We start from the raw sequence: 17,630 nt of genomic DNA on the forward strand, positions 1-17,630 counted from the left end.
CCCTACTACTACTACTACTACTACCACCAGTATTACTAATACTACTAATACTACTACTACTAATCATAATAATAACAATAATAATAACAACACTAACGCTACTACTACTACTATTACCAACAACAACAACAACAACAACAACAACAACAACAACAACAACAACAATAATAATAATAATAATAATAATAATAATAATAATAATAATAATAATAATAACAATGTGCATATGTGACATCCTGTGTGACAATATGTGAATAAGTATATTTGGTTATCCATCTATCAAGGCTAACTGTTACTGTGACCAATCACAATGCAAAACAAACAAGCAACCACAGACTGAATGCAAAATGTGGAGCTGTCCATCTACGTGGTGCTGAAACCCTACACTGAGACTGAGCATTAGCGGGAGCTGTCCAGACGTATGGTGCTGAAAAAGAAAAATTTGTCTAACTAAATAAATGATTTCACATCCACTGTAAAAGGACAGTGTACAGGTGGTTGAGTATTATTATAAAGCTTTCATTTATGACAAAGTAAAGGTATATTTCTGGTCTAATATGAATAAGTATGCACATAAAATGAGAGTCTATATAGGGAAAAGTGTTGAAAAGGCTTTAATGCAGAAACATGCAGCCTGTATTTTGTAAAAGGATTATTTTCCTGAAACATGAATGATCCAAATCATATTTTCTTGCCATTCTAGCTATATATATATATATATATATATATATATATATATATATATATATATATATATATATATATATATATATATATATATATATATAAATATATATCTGCATTAAAGCCTTTTCAACACTTTTCCCTATATAGACTCTCATTTTATGTGCATACTTATTCATATTAGACCAGAAATATACCTTTACTTTATCATAAATGAAAGCTTTATAATAATACTCAACCACCTGTACACTGTCCTTTTACAGTGGATGTTTATTTATAATTACCCCGTATAAAAGTGTTTTTTGCATAATAGGTCTCCTTTAAGATACAGCATAATACAGACACTCAAAAAACTGAGAGACTGGGAGGTCTGGACATCTCCTTGATCCTCTTCTTCTTGGCAAAAACACATCACTTTTCTACATGAACAGAGACCTCAGGTTTGCTAAAATGGATTTGTGGATTCTAGTGCGCAAGTGTCTCGTGTCTCTGTCAGCTTTTGGATACAGGTTCTGTTCTCAGGCTGACAGCTGTCTATAACACTGATGCTCCACCTGCAAATTATCCAAACCAGCAAAGACAGGCCATGTTTTTTAATAGGCTGCACAGTCATTCAGGGCAACAGTGCTATGCATTAACCCAACAAACTTGCCATGCATTTAAGGAAGGATTACTCCACTGAATACCTTATGTGCTGTGGACTGTTTTTTTTTTTAAGCATGAAGCTTATCAAGAAATGAAACGAATGCAAAAATCTGCGGAAAGGAAAGGATTTTGATGAAATGTGACAGAGAGACGAGATACAAGACGTGATGCATAATGTATGGTGTGTTTGAGTTTTAGTCAGTGCTTACTGATTTTAGTAAACACGGATGAGAATGCTCTCGTCTGAAGGTCTCTCTTACCTCGGTCTCCAGGAATCGACGTAAAGCTCTTTTTTTTTTGATGCTCTTTCGGCGGATGTAAACAGCCACACCAAGAGCTATGATGACTATTACAAAAAGACCCCCAATTAATCCAGCAGCAATCAGAGGAGTCCTGGAAGATCAAAAGAATACGTAAACAAGTTGTAATGCTGTCTGCTTTTTTACCCTTAAACCAATTAGGCACAGACTCAATCATGCATAGCACCGATGCCATTGAATAAATATATATATATATATATATATATATATATATATATATATATATATATATATATATATATATATATATATATATATATATATATATATATATATATATATATATATATATATATATATATATATATATATATATATATATATTTATTTATTTATTTATTTAATTAATTTATTGTTTGTTTGTTTGTTTGTTTGTTTGTTTATCCATTCATCATTTTTTATTTTTATTTAAAGGTAAACAAATGGAAGCTTATAGGTATTATTTATTTATTTATTTTTATTTATTGTATGTTTGATTGTTTGTTTATCCATCCATCCATCCATCCATCCATCCATCCATCCATCCATCCATCCATCCATCCATCCATCCATCCATCTATTTATTTATTTAAAGCTAAACAAATGGAAGTTACAGGCATTATATCATTTATTTATATTATTATTATTTTTCCATTTATTTATTTATTTATTGTTTGATTGTTTGTTTATCCATTGATCAATTTATTTGTTTAAAGGTAATTTAATGGATGTTTATTTATTTATGTACTTATTTATTAAAAAATGCATTATTCTTTTTTATTTATTTATAAATACACATTAAAACTTTATTAATTATATTATTTATAGTATTAATTTATAATATTTATATTATCTATTTATCTTTTTATACTGTATATGTGTATATATATATATATATATATATATATATATATATATATATATATATATATATATATATATATATATATATATATATATATATATATATATATATATAGTTACTTGTTATTAAAAACCACTTAATGACTATGTGCATTGTATGAAACACTATAGAAATAAAGGTGACTTGTTTGTCTGTAATATTTGTTAAAAAAAAAAAAAAAAAAAACTCTTACCTGTCCAACATGCCAACACAATCTTGTATCCGGGGTCCAGTACAGCTGCAACACAGGCATTAAACATTTTTTATTATAATCCATGTATTGAAGTTTCATTGCAAAAAAATTGGTGGACTAAACATAAAGGCACCAAGCATTAGCATGAGGCTCTATTGCAGTTACTGTAATGTTTGCGCTGCTAGTCAACAAGAGATATTAGAAAAAATTGCCTGAGCTTACATAATACAGAAAGGTTCGAAAGGTTTATTCTCAGTTAATGGTAGCAAATATCAAAAATCTGTTCAGTGATTTATAGTCCAAACATCATCAGAGTGGATTTTGGAGAGAATTGGACATGATTTGTAGGAGATGAGATGTCTGAATTGGCATGATATGTCTGAATTGGCATAAGACAAGGAACACTGTGGCACAAAAAAATATTAAATTAAAAAGTTTTTAATAATTATACTCATTTTATGATATAAAATGCTATGGTATGACTCCAGGCACTGGCAATGTTATGTTTAAGCTTATCATGTATCTTTAGCACATGCTATCAATGTCAACAATTCAATGTCTGCTTTCAATAACATCCCCCCAGATCATTCCACACATCAGCAATCTGCCTTTAAACTTGAAATAAATTCAACTGTTTCAACTGTTATAGTGCCACCTAAGGTCCAAACCTATTTATTTATTTATTTATTTATTTATTTATTTATTTATTTATTTATTTATTTATTTATTTATTTATTTATTTATTTATTTATTCACATTTCATTTGCGATTAATAAACAATGAATAAAAAACAATTAGTAAACAGTAAATAAATATATAAAATACTATAAATAAACTGACTAATTTGAAAAATTTTATATATATATATATATATATATATATATATATATATATATATATATATATATATATATATATATATATATATATATATATATATATATATATATATACATATATATATATATATATACACACACACATACATACAGTGCTCCCTCGCCATAACGTGTTTTTTTGTGCAATTTGACAAGATTTATTTATTTTACAGAGCATTGTGTCCTGCATCCTGATAGGCTTTAGACCATTGTCAATCAATTTTCTCAGTGTCTCCTGTACAGTACAGAATGTGTTCAGCTTGGCAAATTAACACAAATCTTTGATCGCTAGCAGTGTGAGTTTCCATAAAGACGCAAAAAGTGTTGTAAGTGTCCGCAGCATGACGATCGTAAAAAGGAGGTCACACACTGGATTATGAGCCTTTTGCTGACAGCAGTGAATGTTTGTGCAAGTTTTTGATGTTTAGTTTCACTCTTTAGTGGACTTTTTTTCTACGAAAGTTTGAACTTTGAGAGTGTTTAAACGAGAGAGAAAGGTGTGAAAATGTTAATGCCAGTCTGAGAAAAGTGTCCATCTATAATACTTATTAAAAACAAAGTGGACTACTTTGCGAATTTCACCTATTGCGTGTTATGAACTGCTGTATATTATTTTTATATAGCAACAATATATATATATATATATATATATATATATATATATATATATATATATATATATATATATATACAGTTAAAGTCAGAATTATTAGCCCCCCTGAATTATTAACCACCCTGTTTATTTTTTGCCCGAATTTCTGTTTAACGGAGAGAAGACATTTTTTCAACACATTTCTAAACATAATAGTTTTAATAATTTATTTCTAATAACTGATTTATTTTATCTTTGCCATGATGACAGTAAATAATATTTGACTAGATATTTTTCAAGACACTTCTATAAAATTTAAAGTGACATTTAAAGGCTTAACTATGTTAATTAGGTTAACTAGGCAGGTTAAGGTAATTAGGTGAATTATTGTATAACGATGGTTTGTTCTGTAGACAATCAAAAAAAAAATATGTGTGTGTGTGTGTGTATGTGTGTGTGTGTGTGTGTGTGTGTGTGTGTGTGTGTGTGTGTGTGTGTGTGTGTGTGTGTGTGTGTGTGTGTGTGTGTGTGTGTGTGTGTGTATTTATAGTTTAAATACATTTTTTAAGGTGTAAAAATTTTATCAAATTGTAAAAAATTGCAACAATGGACAATTAGTGTACAATTAATAAACAATTTTGGGGAAAACAAATTTATGTAAATTTTCTTGCAGCTTCTATGTATTCTGCAGTTCAGATTTATGAATTTAGATTCACATACTGTATCTGTTATGAGCATCAAAATATAAGAGTTATCGGAAGGCCTACACGGAATCTGTGCACACAGAAATCTGCAGATCTCCGTATGTTTAGCCTATCATTGACTCTATGTATTTATTTGTGCAAATGTTTGTAAATGTATATTTATTCATTTTTTAAAATTAATTTCACTAATATTATTGTATTATAATAATAGTGATATTAAAATGTTCAATTCATTTATTTACAATATAGTTTGTAAAGTCGTATTTCTATCTTTTAGTAGATATATTATATGAGAGACTTGCTTTGTTTATTAAATAAGTGGATCTAATTGGGTTTGCATTATAAACATTAAATAAAAGTTAAAAATGTATTATTTTTTATTTCATTTATCAAGTTTGTAGTTATGATACTCATAAAATCCATATAAATCTGCAATTTTTTTACAAAATTCTAAGCAGAAATAGCAAAAAATGTCTGCAGATTCTGTCTGGCCCTAGTTATCAGCTGTCATTATAGGCCAAAAATTCTGCATCAGCACATCCCTTTCAAACACAAGCTACAGTATGTTAATTTCTACTAATAAAACAGACAATTTAGCATACTATGTAACATTAAGAAACATCACATCAAACATATTTGTGTCCGATGAGCAATTTTAGCACTGTATTGGATTGTCACTCGATGTCCAATACAAAATGCAGGTCCTGCAGCGAAACCGGTTGCAAGCCACTGATCTGAGAACTCAAGAACCTGTTCAAATCCCCCAGGCCCATGTGTCTAAGACTGAATGCGCTAACCACGACGGCTTTACCCACATGGGCAATTAGGTTAGTGCTCTGGGCATACTGTGCTTGATGCAGTTAAAGGAAGGAAAGAAGCTTACAAATAGATTTAAGTGCAAACACAAGCAAACAGTTGTACCCTTGGGTGCAGTTGGGGTGGCAGGGATGGCACTCGTTGTTGGTCTCAGCATATTTGAAGATAAAGCTGTTTGCTCCCTGCAGACCATCAGGGCATTTCTCCACACAGTTGGGCCCGTCTTTGAGATGCAGACACTTTACACAGTGATCTGGACCCTGTAATGAGAGACGGGAGATAAGGAAATGTGAAGCGTCTCAAGAGAACGAAGAACTGTTTTAAATGCGGAAAGGAAGCATTTAGTTAAACAAACTTGGTTATGTAATTCAAGGATGCGTCAGTTGTTTTGTATTTTCATGCTTGTTTTCTCTAGTGGGTGAATATGTAACACATTCCAATACAAAAACTACAGCTTTGTGAAGCTCTAGAGTTTTATGGTTCCTAGATGCAACTCATTTCCATTCTTCAATCTACACTTACAAAACATAGAGTTTTTAAGGAATTTATTGTGATGAAAAATACTCACATTGACTATATTTACATGGACATCAGTAATAAAACTATTTGCCTTAATCTGGATAAGACAATATAATTAAGGTGTTTAAATGAGTTGTTTTTTGAATGTTCCTTTCATGATCCCGTTTTACATGTTGATCCGCACATAGATTGATAAATTTCATTGCGTCACCATGCTATCCATGTTTCCTCCGGACCTTCAAGTTTCATTTTCATTCAGAAACATTTCATTCGTGACAAACTGAGGTATTAGATGCGAGTACGATGTAAGAACTGCTGGAAGAGTGTAGTTTTAATGGAATTTGATACAACACGCATCTTATCGTGTATGTGTCTGTGGTCCTTTACTGACTCGTTAGGTGCAGAGAACGGAGTTAAACAGTTGTGTGTGTATAGACTATCCTGTCGCAAAATGTGGTGAAAAGTCCTACACGATGGTAATAGTTTAAGTTGTTTACACGCACTTCAATAATATCGCTAAAATCGGCATACTCCACACGTCTCAATTAGATTAATCAAAAATTGCTGTTTACATGATAGACTCTTCATTGAAGTATTGTCTTGACCGTATTATAATCGGATTATTACTCATTTTCAGTCTTAAAGTAATCTCTCCATCATGAAAATTTTGCAGATTTGAATTGCCTTTTTTTTAAAACCAATATTTTTTTCAAGATTAATACTTGATTTTAAATATATACAGTAATGTGAAAGTTTGTTGTAGTTGCTGTTGTTGTTACCTGTGTTTTCATGCATACCTGCTGAATTTGTAAGTATTAAGGTATTTTATGGTCAATTGTCAACTAAATACAGTACATGACATTTTTTCACCCATTTTATCGTCCTACAACCTACAACCTACAATAAATAAATAAATAAATAAATGACTGAATGACTAAATGAATGAATGAGTAAATAAATAAATAAATAAATAAATAAATAAATAATGACTCAATAAATAAATAAATAAATAAATAAAAAATGACTGAATAAATGATTGAATAACTGAATAAAAAAACTGAATAAATATGTGAATTACTAACAAAAAAATAAATAAACGACTAAATAAATAAATATATAAATGATCAAATAAATAAATAAATGACTGAATGACTAAATGAATGAATGAGTAAATAAATAAATAAATAAAAAAATAAAAAAATAAATAAATAAAAAATGACTCAATAAATGACTCAATAAATAAATAAATAAATAAATAAATAAAAAATGACTGAATAAATGACTGAATAAATGACTGAATAAATGACTGAATAAATAAATATACAAATAAATAAATAACTGAATAAAAAACTGAATAAATATGTGAATTACTAACTAAAAATAAATAAACAACTAAATAAATAAATATATAAATTATCAAATAAATAAATAAATGACTGAATGAATGAATGAATGAATAAATAAATAAATAAATAAATAAATAAATAAATAAATAAATGACTGAGTAAATGACTGAGTAAATAAATAAAACAAACAAAAAAAAACAAATAAATAAATAAATAAATAAATAAATAAATAAATAAATAAATAAATAAATAAATAAATAAATAAATAAATAAATAAATAAATAAATAATTGAATAAATAAATACCCAACATAAAGATTTATATATAAAGAGATTAATCTTATTTATATATCAGTTAAGCAACACAAATAACACACTCAATTGTGAGATTTTTTAACTCTTAATTGTGAAATCACCCTCAAAAATACATACTTTTAAGCAAAACGTTTAAGCCATTTTGATTTTGATTTGTGTTTTGCACCATTAACATTTAAAATTATTAAAAAATCATGTCGAGCACCACTAATGCACTCTTTTTCAACAATATTAAGCAACTACAGTATGTAATACAAAACGGTTTGCCAAGCCTTGCATCATTTAATACAGCCTGACGATGATACATTGTGAGTATGAATTAATTTTGAGACTGTAAGTGGAAAGTGTAATTTGTTTCTAATCAATATCACTCAGTTTCGTGCTATAAGCAATATGAAGCAGTGAAGAGACAAAGAAGGAATCGACGCTGTTTTTTCAATATCAATGATTCCAAGTTTTAATGAATTCCAATGAAATCCAGCAACAAATATAGAGATTTTTAGTAGCTTACCGGGCCATGGCAGGTTAAACTTTTTTCTCCAGCTTTTTCACACTGGCTGTCACACTCCACACAAACCGAGCCGTTGGCAAACTCTCGAACATCACTAGAAAATATCAAGAGCACAGTCTTAATATTAACAATTTAATGGACGCATTACCATTCATTCATTCATTCATTTTCCTTTGGCTTAGTCCCTTTATTCATCAGAGGTCGCCACAGCGGAATGAACCACCAACTTATCCAGCATAAATTTTGCACAGCGGATTTCAGCTGCAACCCAGTACTGGGAAACATCCAAACACTCTCATTTACATACATCACGGCCAATTTAGTTTATTCAATTCACATACAGCGCATGTCTTTGGACTGTGGGACAAACCGGAGCACCTGGAGGAAACCCACACAAACACGGGGAGAACAAGGGACTCAAACCAGCGACCGTGGATGCATTATAAATAATAAGCACTGTCTGCATGGCATTGAAGGCATTTGTGCATATCAATCAGATGCTAGTGTGATTAGTCTAAATCTAGGTCAGTTAACTAAAGAGACACACAAGAAAAGCCGTACAAATCCATGAAAAGGCTTAAGGAGCTGTCGATACCACTTTCATTTGTTTCTGCTGTTGATACTTTCATTGAGGGCATCAGTAAAAAGAGTTTTCGATGAGCACAGGAGGAAAGCTCGTCAATAAAGTCCTGAAAGAAGCATCTAGGATGAGAAGAAATCAAGCGTCCTGTGCAAGAAGGCCAATTTCAAGTCCAACACTGCAGATTTTCATCCCACACCACGCCAATTTAAAAATCCAAGCTGTTTTTTTTTTTTTATTATTGATTTATCTTAAAAGTAAATATACACATCTTCAAGTCAGAAGCTGTAATATAGCAGATTTTATTGTTGTAGTTTGTTGTTTTTCTATTGGTATTGATATTGCTCCTTTTTAAACAAACTGATAAGCAAATAAACAAACAAACGAATAAACCAATAAACAAAAAGAAAGGAAACAAACAAAAACCAAACAAAACAAACAAACAAATAATCAAACAAATAAACAATATTTAAATAAATGAATGAATAAAAAATTTATTTATGCTCTAAAATAGCTTTCCAAAGCAATTTATTAAATTTATTTTGATTACATTTTTCTATCTTTGCAAACAAAATATTATTGTAACAAACAATATTATAATCTATTCAATAATTGAATAATTAAATAAATAAATAAATAATCAAACAAATAAACAATAATTAAATAAACAAATGAATAAATAAATAAATGCCATAAAATAGCTTTCCAAAGCACTTTTATTTACATTTAAGTTAATTTTATTTTATTTTTCTCTCCTTGCAAACTTGTACCCCTCACATTCCCCAAACAAACAAACAAACAAACAAACAAACAAACAAACAAACAATTTTATTTTATTTTATTTTATTTTATTTTATTTTATTTTATTTTATTTTATTTTATTTTATTTTATTTTATTTTATTTTATTTTATTTTATTTTTCTCTCTTTGCAAATTTGTACCCCTCACTTTCCACAAACAAACAAACAAACAAATTTTTTTTTTTTAAATTTAGCTAGTCGCCCATTTGAACAAATCTGAATTTGAAAAAAAAAACATTTACAAAAAGGAAATCTAAAGCATTTTTTTAAAGAAGAGCAAGAACTTAAAAGAACTTGGAAGAGAAGTAAACTTGAAAAGCTGTGTAGATCAGCAAAGTGACACAACAAATGATTAGTTTGCACCAAAACTCACCCGTAATACAAGTTACAGGACTTGATGCAAGTTTTTCCTCGGCTGAAGTATTTGCAGGACAGACACTGGTCTGGCCCGGGACCCCAACATCCGGCCTCCGAACACAGCGGATCACAAATCTTCTGCTCTTTAGCTGAGGAAAAAAAAAAAACAAGCAAAATGAAATATTAGTTCATTCATTTGGAACTTGTTTATATGGTAGTAAATTAATGGTGTGCATGGTAGCATGAAAACTTGCATTTTGTGGAATATTTGTTATTCAAATTACTTCCAGAAAGCATAGCAGGTTTGTTGACAACATCTAAATGGGAAATTATTTAGTAACTGTAGTAGCTATTATTTATGAAACTCTTGACAGGTCATGTTTAGGTAAATAGCAAGTACTGTGGGTCTATTTGATGGTGCGAATCAAAGGAAATGTGTTAGCTGTTGTAAATGAATGACCATAATAATTAAAATTAAATTAAATTAAATTAAAAAATAAAATAAAATAATAATAATAATAATAATAATAATAATAATAATAATAATAATAATAATAATAATAATAATAATAATAAATAAAAAAATAAAAATAAATAAATAAAAAATAATAAAAACATAAAAAAATATATTTTTTAAAAATATATATATAAAATTAATGAAATAAAATAAAAACATATAAAAATTGTAATAAAATAAAATAAAATAAATTAAGATTAAGAAAATAGGAGAAGAGAAGAAAAAATTAAGAAAAGGAAAAATATTTAAAATATAAAATACATAAAAAGTTAAATGTAACTAAATTTTAAAAATATATCTAAATTAAATTTACTTAAATAAAAAAGTTAAAATTAAAAAGTTAAAATTAAAAAGCAATATGAAGTTTAAATGAAACTAAAATAATGAAACTTATAAATTAATAAATAAATAATTCATTTCATTCATGTGTAAGGAAGCGGGATTTTTTTATGTCAAATGAAGACTAATAGTCTTTAAATAATCATACTGTATTATTGACACCAGTTTACTGTACTGCTCAGTGATAGTGTTATCAGATTCACCAGTCACACAGACATTAAACCCTGCTCTTTATTCAGGTTTGTGAAAACATTGCTATTCAAGTATAAACACACCGTGTGTCTGTCTGTGCTCTTGGTCATTTGTGTAGATCAGCCACTTTGATGGATGGTGTGGAAAAGAGGCTAATGAATGAGCCGACTAACAGAGCCATTGATCCCACACACCACAGACTTATTATCACACTAATTACATCCAGCTTGGTGATGTGCTCTCCGTCTGTTAACATCTTCATTAGCCCACAAGTTTAACTTTTACAACTTACATCTTACTTCAGTGGCCTATTTACAGTTTTTGGATATCTTCAGCAACAGACACCGTAAACCTTGCCCATTATTGAAACTTAATGGAATTGTATTTTTAAAAAGTACTAAAATAGTGGGCAAGCATTCAGAAATGTATTGTGAATATGCACAAAGTAAGAAGTTTCAAATTGCGTTTTCAATATTTTCTGAAAATACAGTAAAAACATTGATAAAGTAAAAAACTAATTTATCTTTCAAAATATTTAAATGATAAAGTATTGCTATAAATTTGTTACATTTTGATGAATATAATTACACTATTTTTTATCAAAACAATCGTAAAATAGCAAAACATCAGTAGTATATTTCCATCTTTAGTGCATTTATTTTGAAAATACATTAAAAAACATTAGTGTTGTAGTGTATTAATATAAGTCACTTTTGATCAGTTACATCTGGATTTACTCTCTCCATCCATCTATTCATCCATCCAACCTACGTATTTACCAACCTACGTACCTATCTACCTACCAACCAACCAACCAACCAACCTACCTACCTACCTACCTAGCTACCAATCAACCACCATATCCATGCATCCATCCTACCTACCTACCATCCAACCTACGTGTTTACCATCCTACCTACCTTCCAACCAACCAACCAACTGACCAAACAACCATCCATCCATCCATCCATCCATCCATCCTACCTACTTACCTACCAACCTACCTACCTACCTACCAACCAACCAACCAACCAACCAACCTAGCTACCTACCTACCAACCAACCAGCATATTCATCCATACATTAAACCTACTTACCTACCTACCTACCAACCAACCGACCAACTGACCGACCGACCGATCAACCAACCCACCAACTATCCATCCATACATTCTACCTACTTACCTACCAACCAACCAACCAACCAACCAACCAACCAACCAACCAAACTACCTACCTACCAGCTAATCAACTAATTAACCAACTAACAAACTAACCAACCAACCAACCAGCCAACCAACCAACCTAGCTATCTACCTACCAACCAACCAGCATATTCATCAATCCATTAAACCTACTTACCAACCTACCAACCAACCGACCAACTGACCGACCGACCGACCAACCAACCAACCCACCAACCCACCAACTATCCATCCATCCATTCTACCTACTTATCTACCAACCAACCAACCAACCAACCAACCAACCAACCAACCAACCAACCAACCAACCTACCTACCTATCAACTAATCAACTAATTAACCAATCAATCAATCAATCAATCAATCAATCAATCAATCAATCAATCAATCAATCAATCAATCAATCAATCAATCAATCAATCAATCAATCAATCAATCAATCATACTAAATTCCAAACTAGAATGTTTAATCTATAATTGTAACTATAACGTATGCTGTGTGCTGTGTACATCATATTTAATAAAAAAATATATATTTTTTAAATTTACTTTATTATCATTTTCTTTTACTAATTATGTAATATAATGTGACATATTTGTGTAAACCAAGATTTAGCAACTTGGCTATTATCAAAGAATAAATGTATGATGTATGAATAAATATGTTTAAAAGATGTTTAAAAGATACAGTAACACTTTCATCATTCTGGACATAAAACACTTGACTACAAGTTTACATTTACAAGTTTCAAATTACAAATGAACAGAAAAGGAAAATAAGCAACACTGTCCTGTTAACATTATAAATGAACAGCAATATAATACTCCATTTCCTCAGCTTAAGCAGAACTGATGATTCCTCTGTGTTGATTATAACTCTTCAGTTCCTTTATATCAACTACACAATTCAATAAGGCAACTCACAATGCAATTAAACCAGTTGTATTTCTAGTAGCGACTAAATTACCCAATCAGAACCAATTTTTACTCTAATTAAAGGTCTATTTAGAGACTCGCAGGTCTCATGTGAGAGCATTTAAAGTGTGATGCATTAGAGTGCCAAGATTTAGACTTCAGCTTTAAGTGTGAGATCTTGATAGGAGAGTGCAGCGCATGAACAGATGGAGGTGTAGATGAATTGAACTCACAGCACTCTCTGGGCTCTCTGTTGTTCTTGATCAGGGCTCGCTGGGTGCTGGTGCGAAACAGAGACGTCCAGTTGACTGTGCTGTAGAAGCAGAGCTGGCTGTTGTTGGTCATGTAGACGTTACCGGCGCTGATCTCTCTCAGAGACTGAAACTGCAGAGACGTGATCCAGCGCTGCTTCAGGATCAGCAGAGAAATACCACTGGCAAAATAAAGAGCAGATACAGCATGTGTTGATTTTTAACAATACGTAAGTAAGAGTTGGCGATAGGAAGTCAGATCTGGGTGTGCGTTGCTTTCTAATAATTCAATGAACCAGAGTTTCAATGAACCAGAGTTAATTATCTTACACCATGCTTATCACTCCTACAGACACTGCTCAGATGTTGTATTTGAAAATATTGCTAATAATAAAAATGCATGCAAGTTCAAATCGTGATAATGAACATGCATGTTATTGTTATTGTGAGAAAACCAAAAATAAAGTTAAAAAGAAACATATATATACCGTGCTCAGCATAAATGCTCAATATCTTTCCTTATATTAATTTGAGTGTATTACAAATATATACATACATGAGCAATATCACACGAGTAGCAGTGCGATATAGCTGTAGAAGGGATAACTGGTGGGAGGCGCGCATTGGCTTGAGTGCCTTAGTGTCCCCAGCCCCATCGCACTGCTACAAGTGTGATAATGCATTTATACAACAGTTTGACGGCATAATCGTGTATATAACAGAAGAAAATCAAACACGGAGAAAACCACAGCAAAGCAAACACTACCAGATTACTATGGTATAAATACAACACTACAACATACGAATAAGAGAGATCAACTTAGAATGTCACTTACCTGTTCTGTAATGATTTGTTCAGTTGTAGTTTGAAACGTTTGCTAAAAAAATGCTGTTTTTCTCCTCTAAGGGCTTATTATGCAGTCTCTGTCGCCATCTTGTGGCGGAACGTTAACCATCTTTGCTCTGCTCGGTATGACAGGCTAATGGCCAACAACGTGCTGAATCTCCGAATTATTGAATAATTAAAATAGGCACTATCCTTAATAAACTGCACACTTGCAATCTAAACAACTACATTCTCACCCCAGATTATGTTGTCCAACAGCTGCAATATTTGTCAAACTGTAGTCCGCTTGCCACACATTAGGGCAGAGTAATACACAAGGATGAAGAGGCTGAATGAGCGCCGATATTGCTTTAATATCTCACGGCTATCAGCCAATCAGATTCGATAACCAGACAGAACTGTTGTATAAAACATATATATATATATATGAGCAATATCACACAAGTAGCAGTGCGATATGGCTGTATATCAGCACTGGTGGGAGGTGTGCGTTGGCACGAGGCTGCACGCAGAGTTGCAATAGTTGCAATCTATTACATTACATTCTCGACTAAAAAAGCCTCAAAAGTACATTTTGTTGTCTAACAACAGTAATAATTGTCAAACTGTAGCGTCTCAGCTTGTTGCTGGCTGTATGTGGGCAGAGTAATACACAGAGGTGAAGGGTGAAGAGGCCTTTGTGTGATGTTACTGGCAAAATATTGCACGTCAGCCAATCAGATTCAAGAACCAGACAGAACTGTATAAAACTGTACTAAATATATATGCATAAATATATATTTTTGGACTGTGATTTTTTTCCTTTTCATTTTTTTTGCGATATTTCTTTGTTACCTTAGTATTATGGTATATATTATGGTAAAGCATTCTATAGAAAATATGAATGATTAATGATAAACTCCAATTTGTTACATTAGTGAATTAAATTATGTAGTAAATTATGTAATAATTTATTCACTTCTAATAAAATTACTCATTAAAATCAAATGTCAATTTTAAAAACAAAACAGTTTATTAGTTATAAGAGCTATTAACTATTAAAGTTCAGTTTGATATTTTTCTAAATAAAGATTATATAATAATTTTTAAATAAATGCTGCTATATTTTATTGTTAATGCATTAATTAACATTTACTAATAAGACCTTATTGTAAAGTGTTACCCATTGTAGTTTATAAACGTTTTGCTAATTAATTAGATTGAAAGGTACCTAAAAAGCAATTAAAATAAATAAATAAACATAAATAGCAATAAATATAATAAATAAATAAATAATTTGTTTGTAATTGGAATAAATAATACATTTATAAATTGCTTTTGTTATTACAGCTTAAAGCAACTCAATATCGTGATAATACTGTATATACATGATGACAGCTTCAGAAATTATCACGAAAACCTGATATCTTCAAATGTCTAAAACAAAGACACAGACAGCAAATGATTCTTCCCTTTTCTGCACATTAATATCTCGGATAAATGACAAGGATGCTACAGGAACTATTTTAAGTGTCACATCCAGAGGGAGTGAACATTTTTCATTTGGATCTAATGTGAAACTTGGGAATTCTTAGAAGTGGATAATGAGGACAGTTCTGAATATATTACTAAAAGAGTATTTAAATCATTTAGATTTTCAGCAAATCTACGAAAAGTTTCTTTCCAAAAACCGGACAGGGAACGTACTCTTGGGGCAACATCGCTTATTTGCCAAGCCTCTGAAACTACAAAGGCCTATTAGATCTCACTAAACTAGACCAGCAGTGGATTTTGGACAAACTCATGGGAACCATCAATCCACCTATATTTTAGACACAGTCTTTTAGACATAAGGGTATTGGGAACATTATTCTATTTCACATTATTTAAAAGTAGCCCCCGAAGAAATGTTCAATCACTAAAATAATTAAAATAACAACAAAAAATTCATTAAAAAGAAAAAAAATGTAATAAAAAACATATTTAAAAAAAAATCGAACAATATAAAAAACTATTATTTTGAATATAAATGATATAAAACAAAAAAGTAAAATACAAAAACATTAATAAAAATAATAAAAATAGATACAGAACATGTAATCAGATAAAACTTAAATATCAAAGATTTGATTTAAAATGACAAACATATTTATTATTATTATTATTATTATTATTATTATTATTATTATTATTATTATTATTATTATTATTATCATTATTATTATTATTATTATTATTATTATTATTATTATTATTATTATTATCACTATAGTACTGCAACTATTAATAAACAAAACAGTACAATATAAAATTAAAAAGGTATTACTATTATTATCATTATTATTACAATATATTTAATTAATTACATTGACAAACATTTACAGTAATACTATTACTATTAATACAATTTTTTCTACTATTAATAATTTTAAATATAATAAAAATGACTCCAATAAACAACAACCATAATAATTATTTTTATTATTAAAAATACATTACCAATAAATATTTATTATTATAAAACTGTATTATTATTAATAATACGTCAACTTATCCAGCATATGTTTGACACAGTGGATGCCATTCCAGCTGCAACCCATCACTGGGAAACACTCATAAACTCTCATTCACACACATAATTTAGCTTACCCATTTCAGGAATTGTGGGGGAAACTGGAGCACCTGGAGGACACCCACACCAACATAGGGAGAACATGCAAACTCCAAACAGAAATGCCAACTGACCCAGCTGAGGCTCAAACCTTCGACTTTCTTGCTGTGAAGCGAAAGTGCTACCCACTGCGCCAATGTGAAGCCCATAATAATATTAATTATAATAATAAATTATTATTATTATTATTGTTGTTGTTGTTGTTGTTGTTGTTATTATTATTATTATTATTAAAATAGTATTATTGTTCTTCTTCTTTTTCTTCTTCTTCTTCTTCTTCTTCTTCTTCGTCTTATTATTATTATTATTATTATTATTAAATTACTATTACGTAGATATTATTAATATTCATAATTTACAGTAGGTTATTTATTAAGAAATGTAAAAAATCCTACTTAATAATAACAATAATAATAATAATAATAATAATAATAATAATAATAATAATTATTATTATTATTATTATTATTATTATTATTATTATTATTATTATTATTTAGACAAGGGTGAATGGCTGATCAGTATGGGAATAGCCACTGTGCATTCTAATTAAGGTTCAAATAAATTCAAAA

At 29.8% G+C, this 17,630-nt stretch overlaps 1 protein-coding gene across 1 annotated transcript in view; it reads right to left on the bottom strand.

Moving 5' to 3' along the window:
* The window catches only part of erbb4a (erb-b2 receptor tyrosine kinase 4a), a 197,300-nt gene that overhangs the window by 48,238 nt on the left and 131,432 nt on the right, over positions 1-17,630 (bottom strand). The window contains exons 13-18 of the mRNA XM_056453846.1: positions 13,544-13,743; positions 10,159-10,291; positions 8,406-8,499; positions 5,821-5,975; positions 2,726-2,770; positions 1,590-1,722 (exon numbers count right to left, since the gene is read on the bottom strand). Coding sequence (XP_056309821.1) covers positions 1,590-1,722; positions 2,726-2,770; positions 5,821-5,975; positions 8,406-8,499; positions 10,159-10,291; positions 13,544-13,743 — 760 coding nt within the window. The remainder of the gene's footprint in view (positions 1-1,589; positions 1,723-2,725; positions 2,771-5,820; positions 5,976-8,405; positions 8,500-10,158; positions 10,292-13,543; positions 13,744-17,630) is intronic.

Source organism: Danio aesculapii, chromosome 1, assembly GCF_903798145.1.
Source record: "Danio aesculapii chromosome 1, fDanAes4.1, whole genome shotgun sequence".
NCBI lineage: Eukaryota > Metazoa > Chordata > Actinopteri > Cypriniformes > Danionidae > Danio > Danio aesculapii.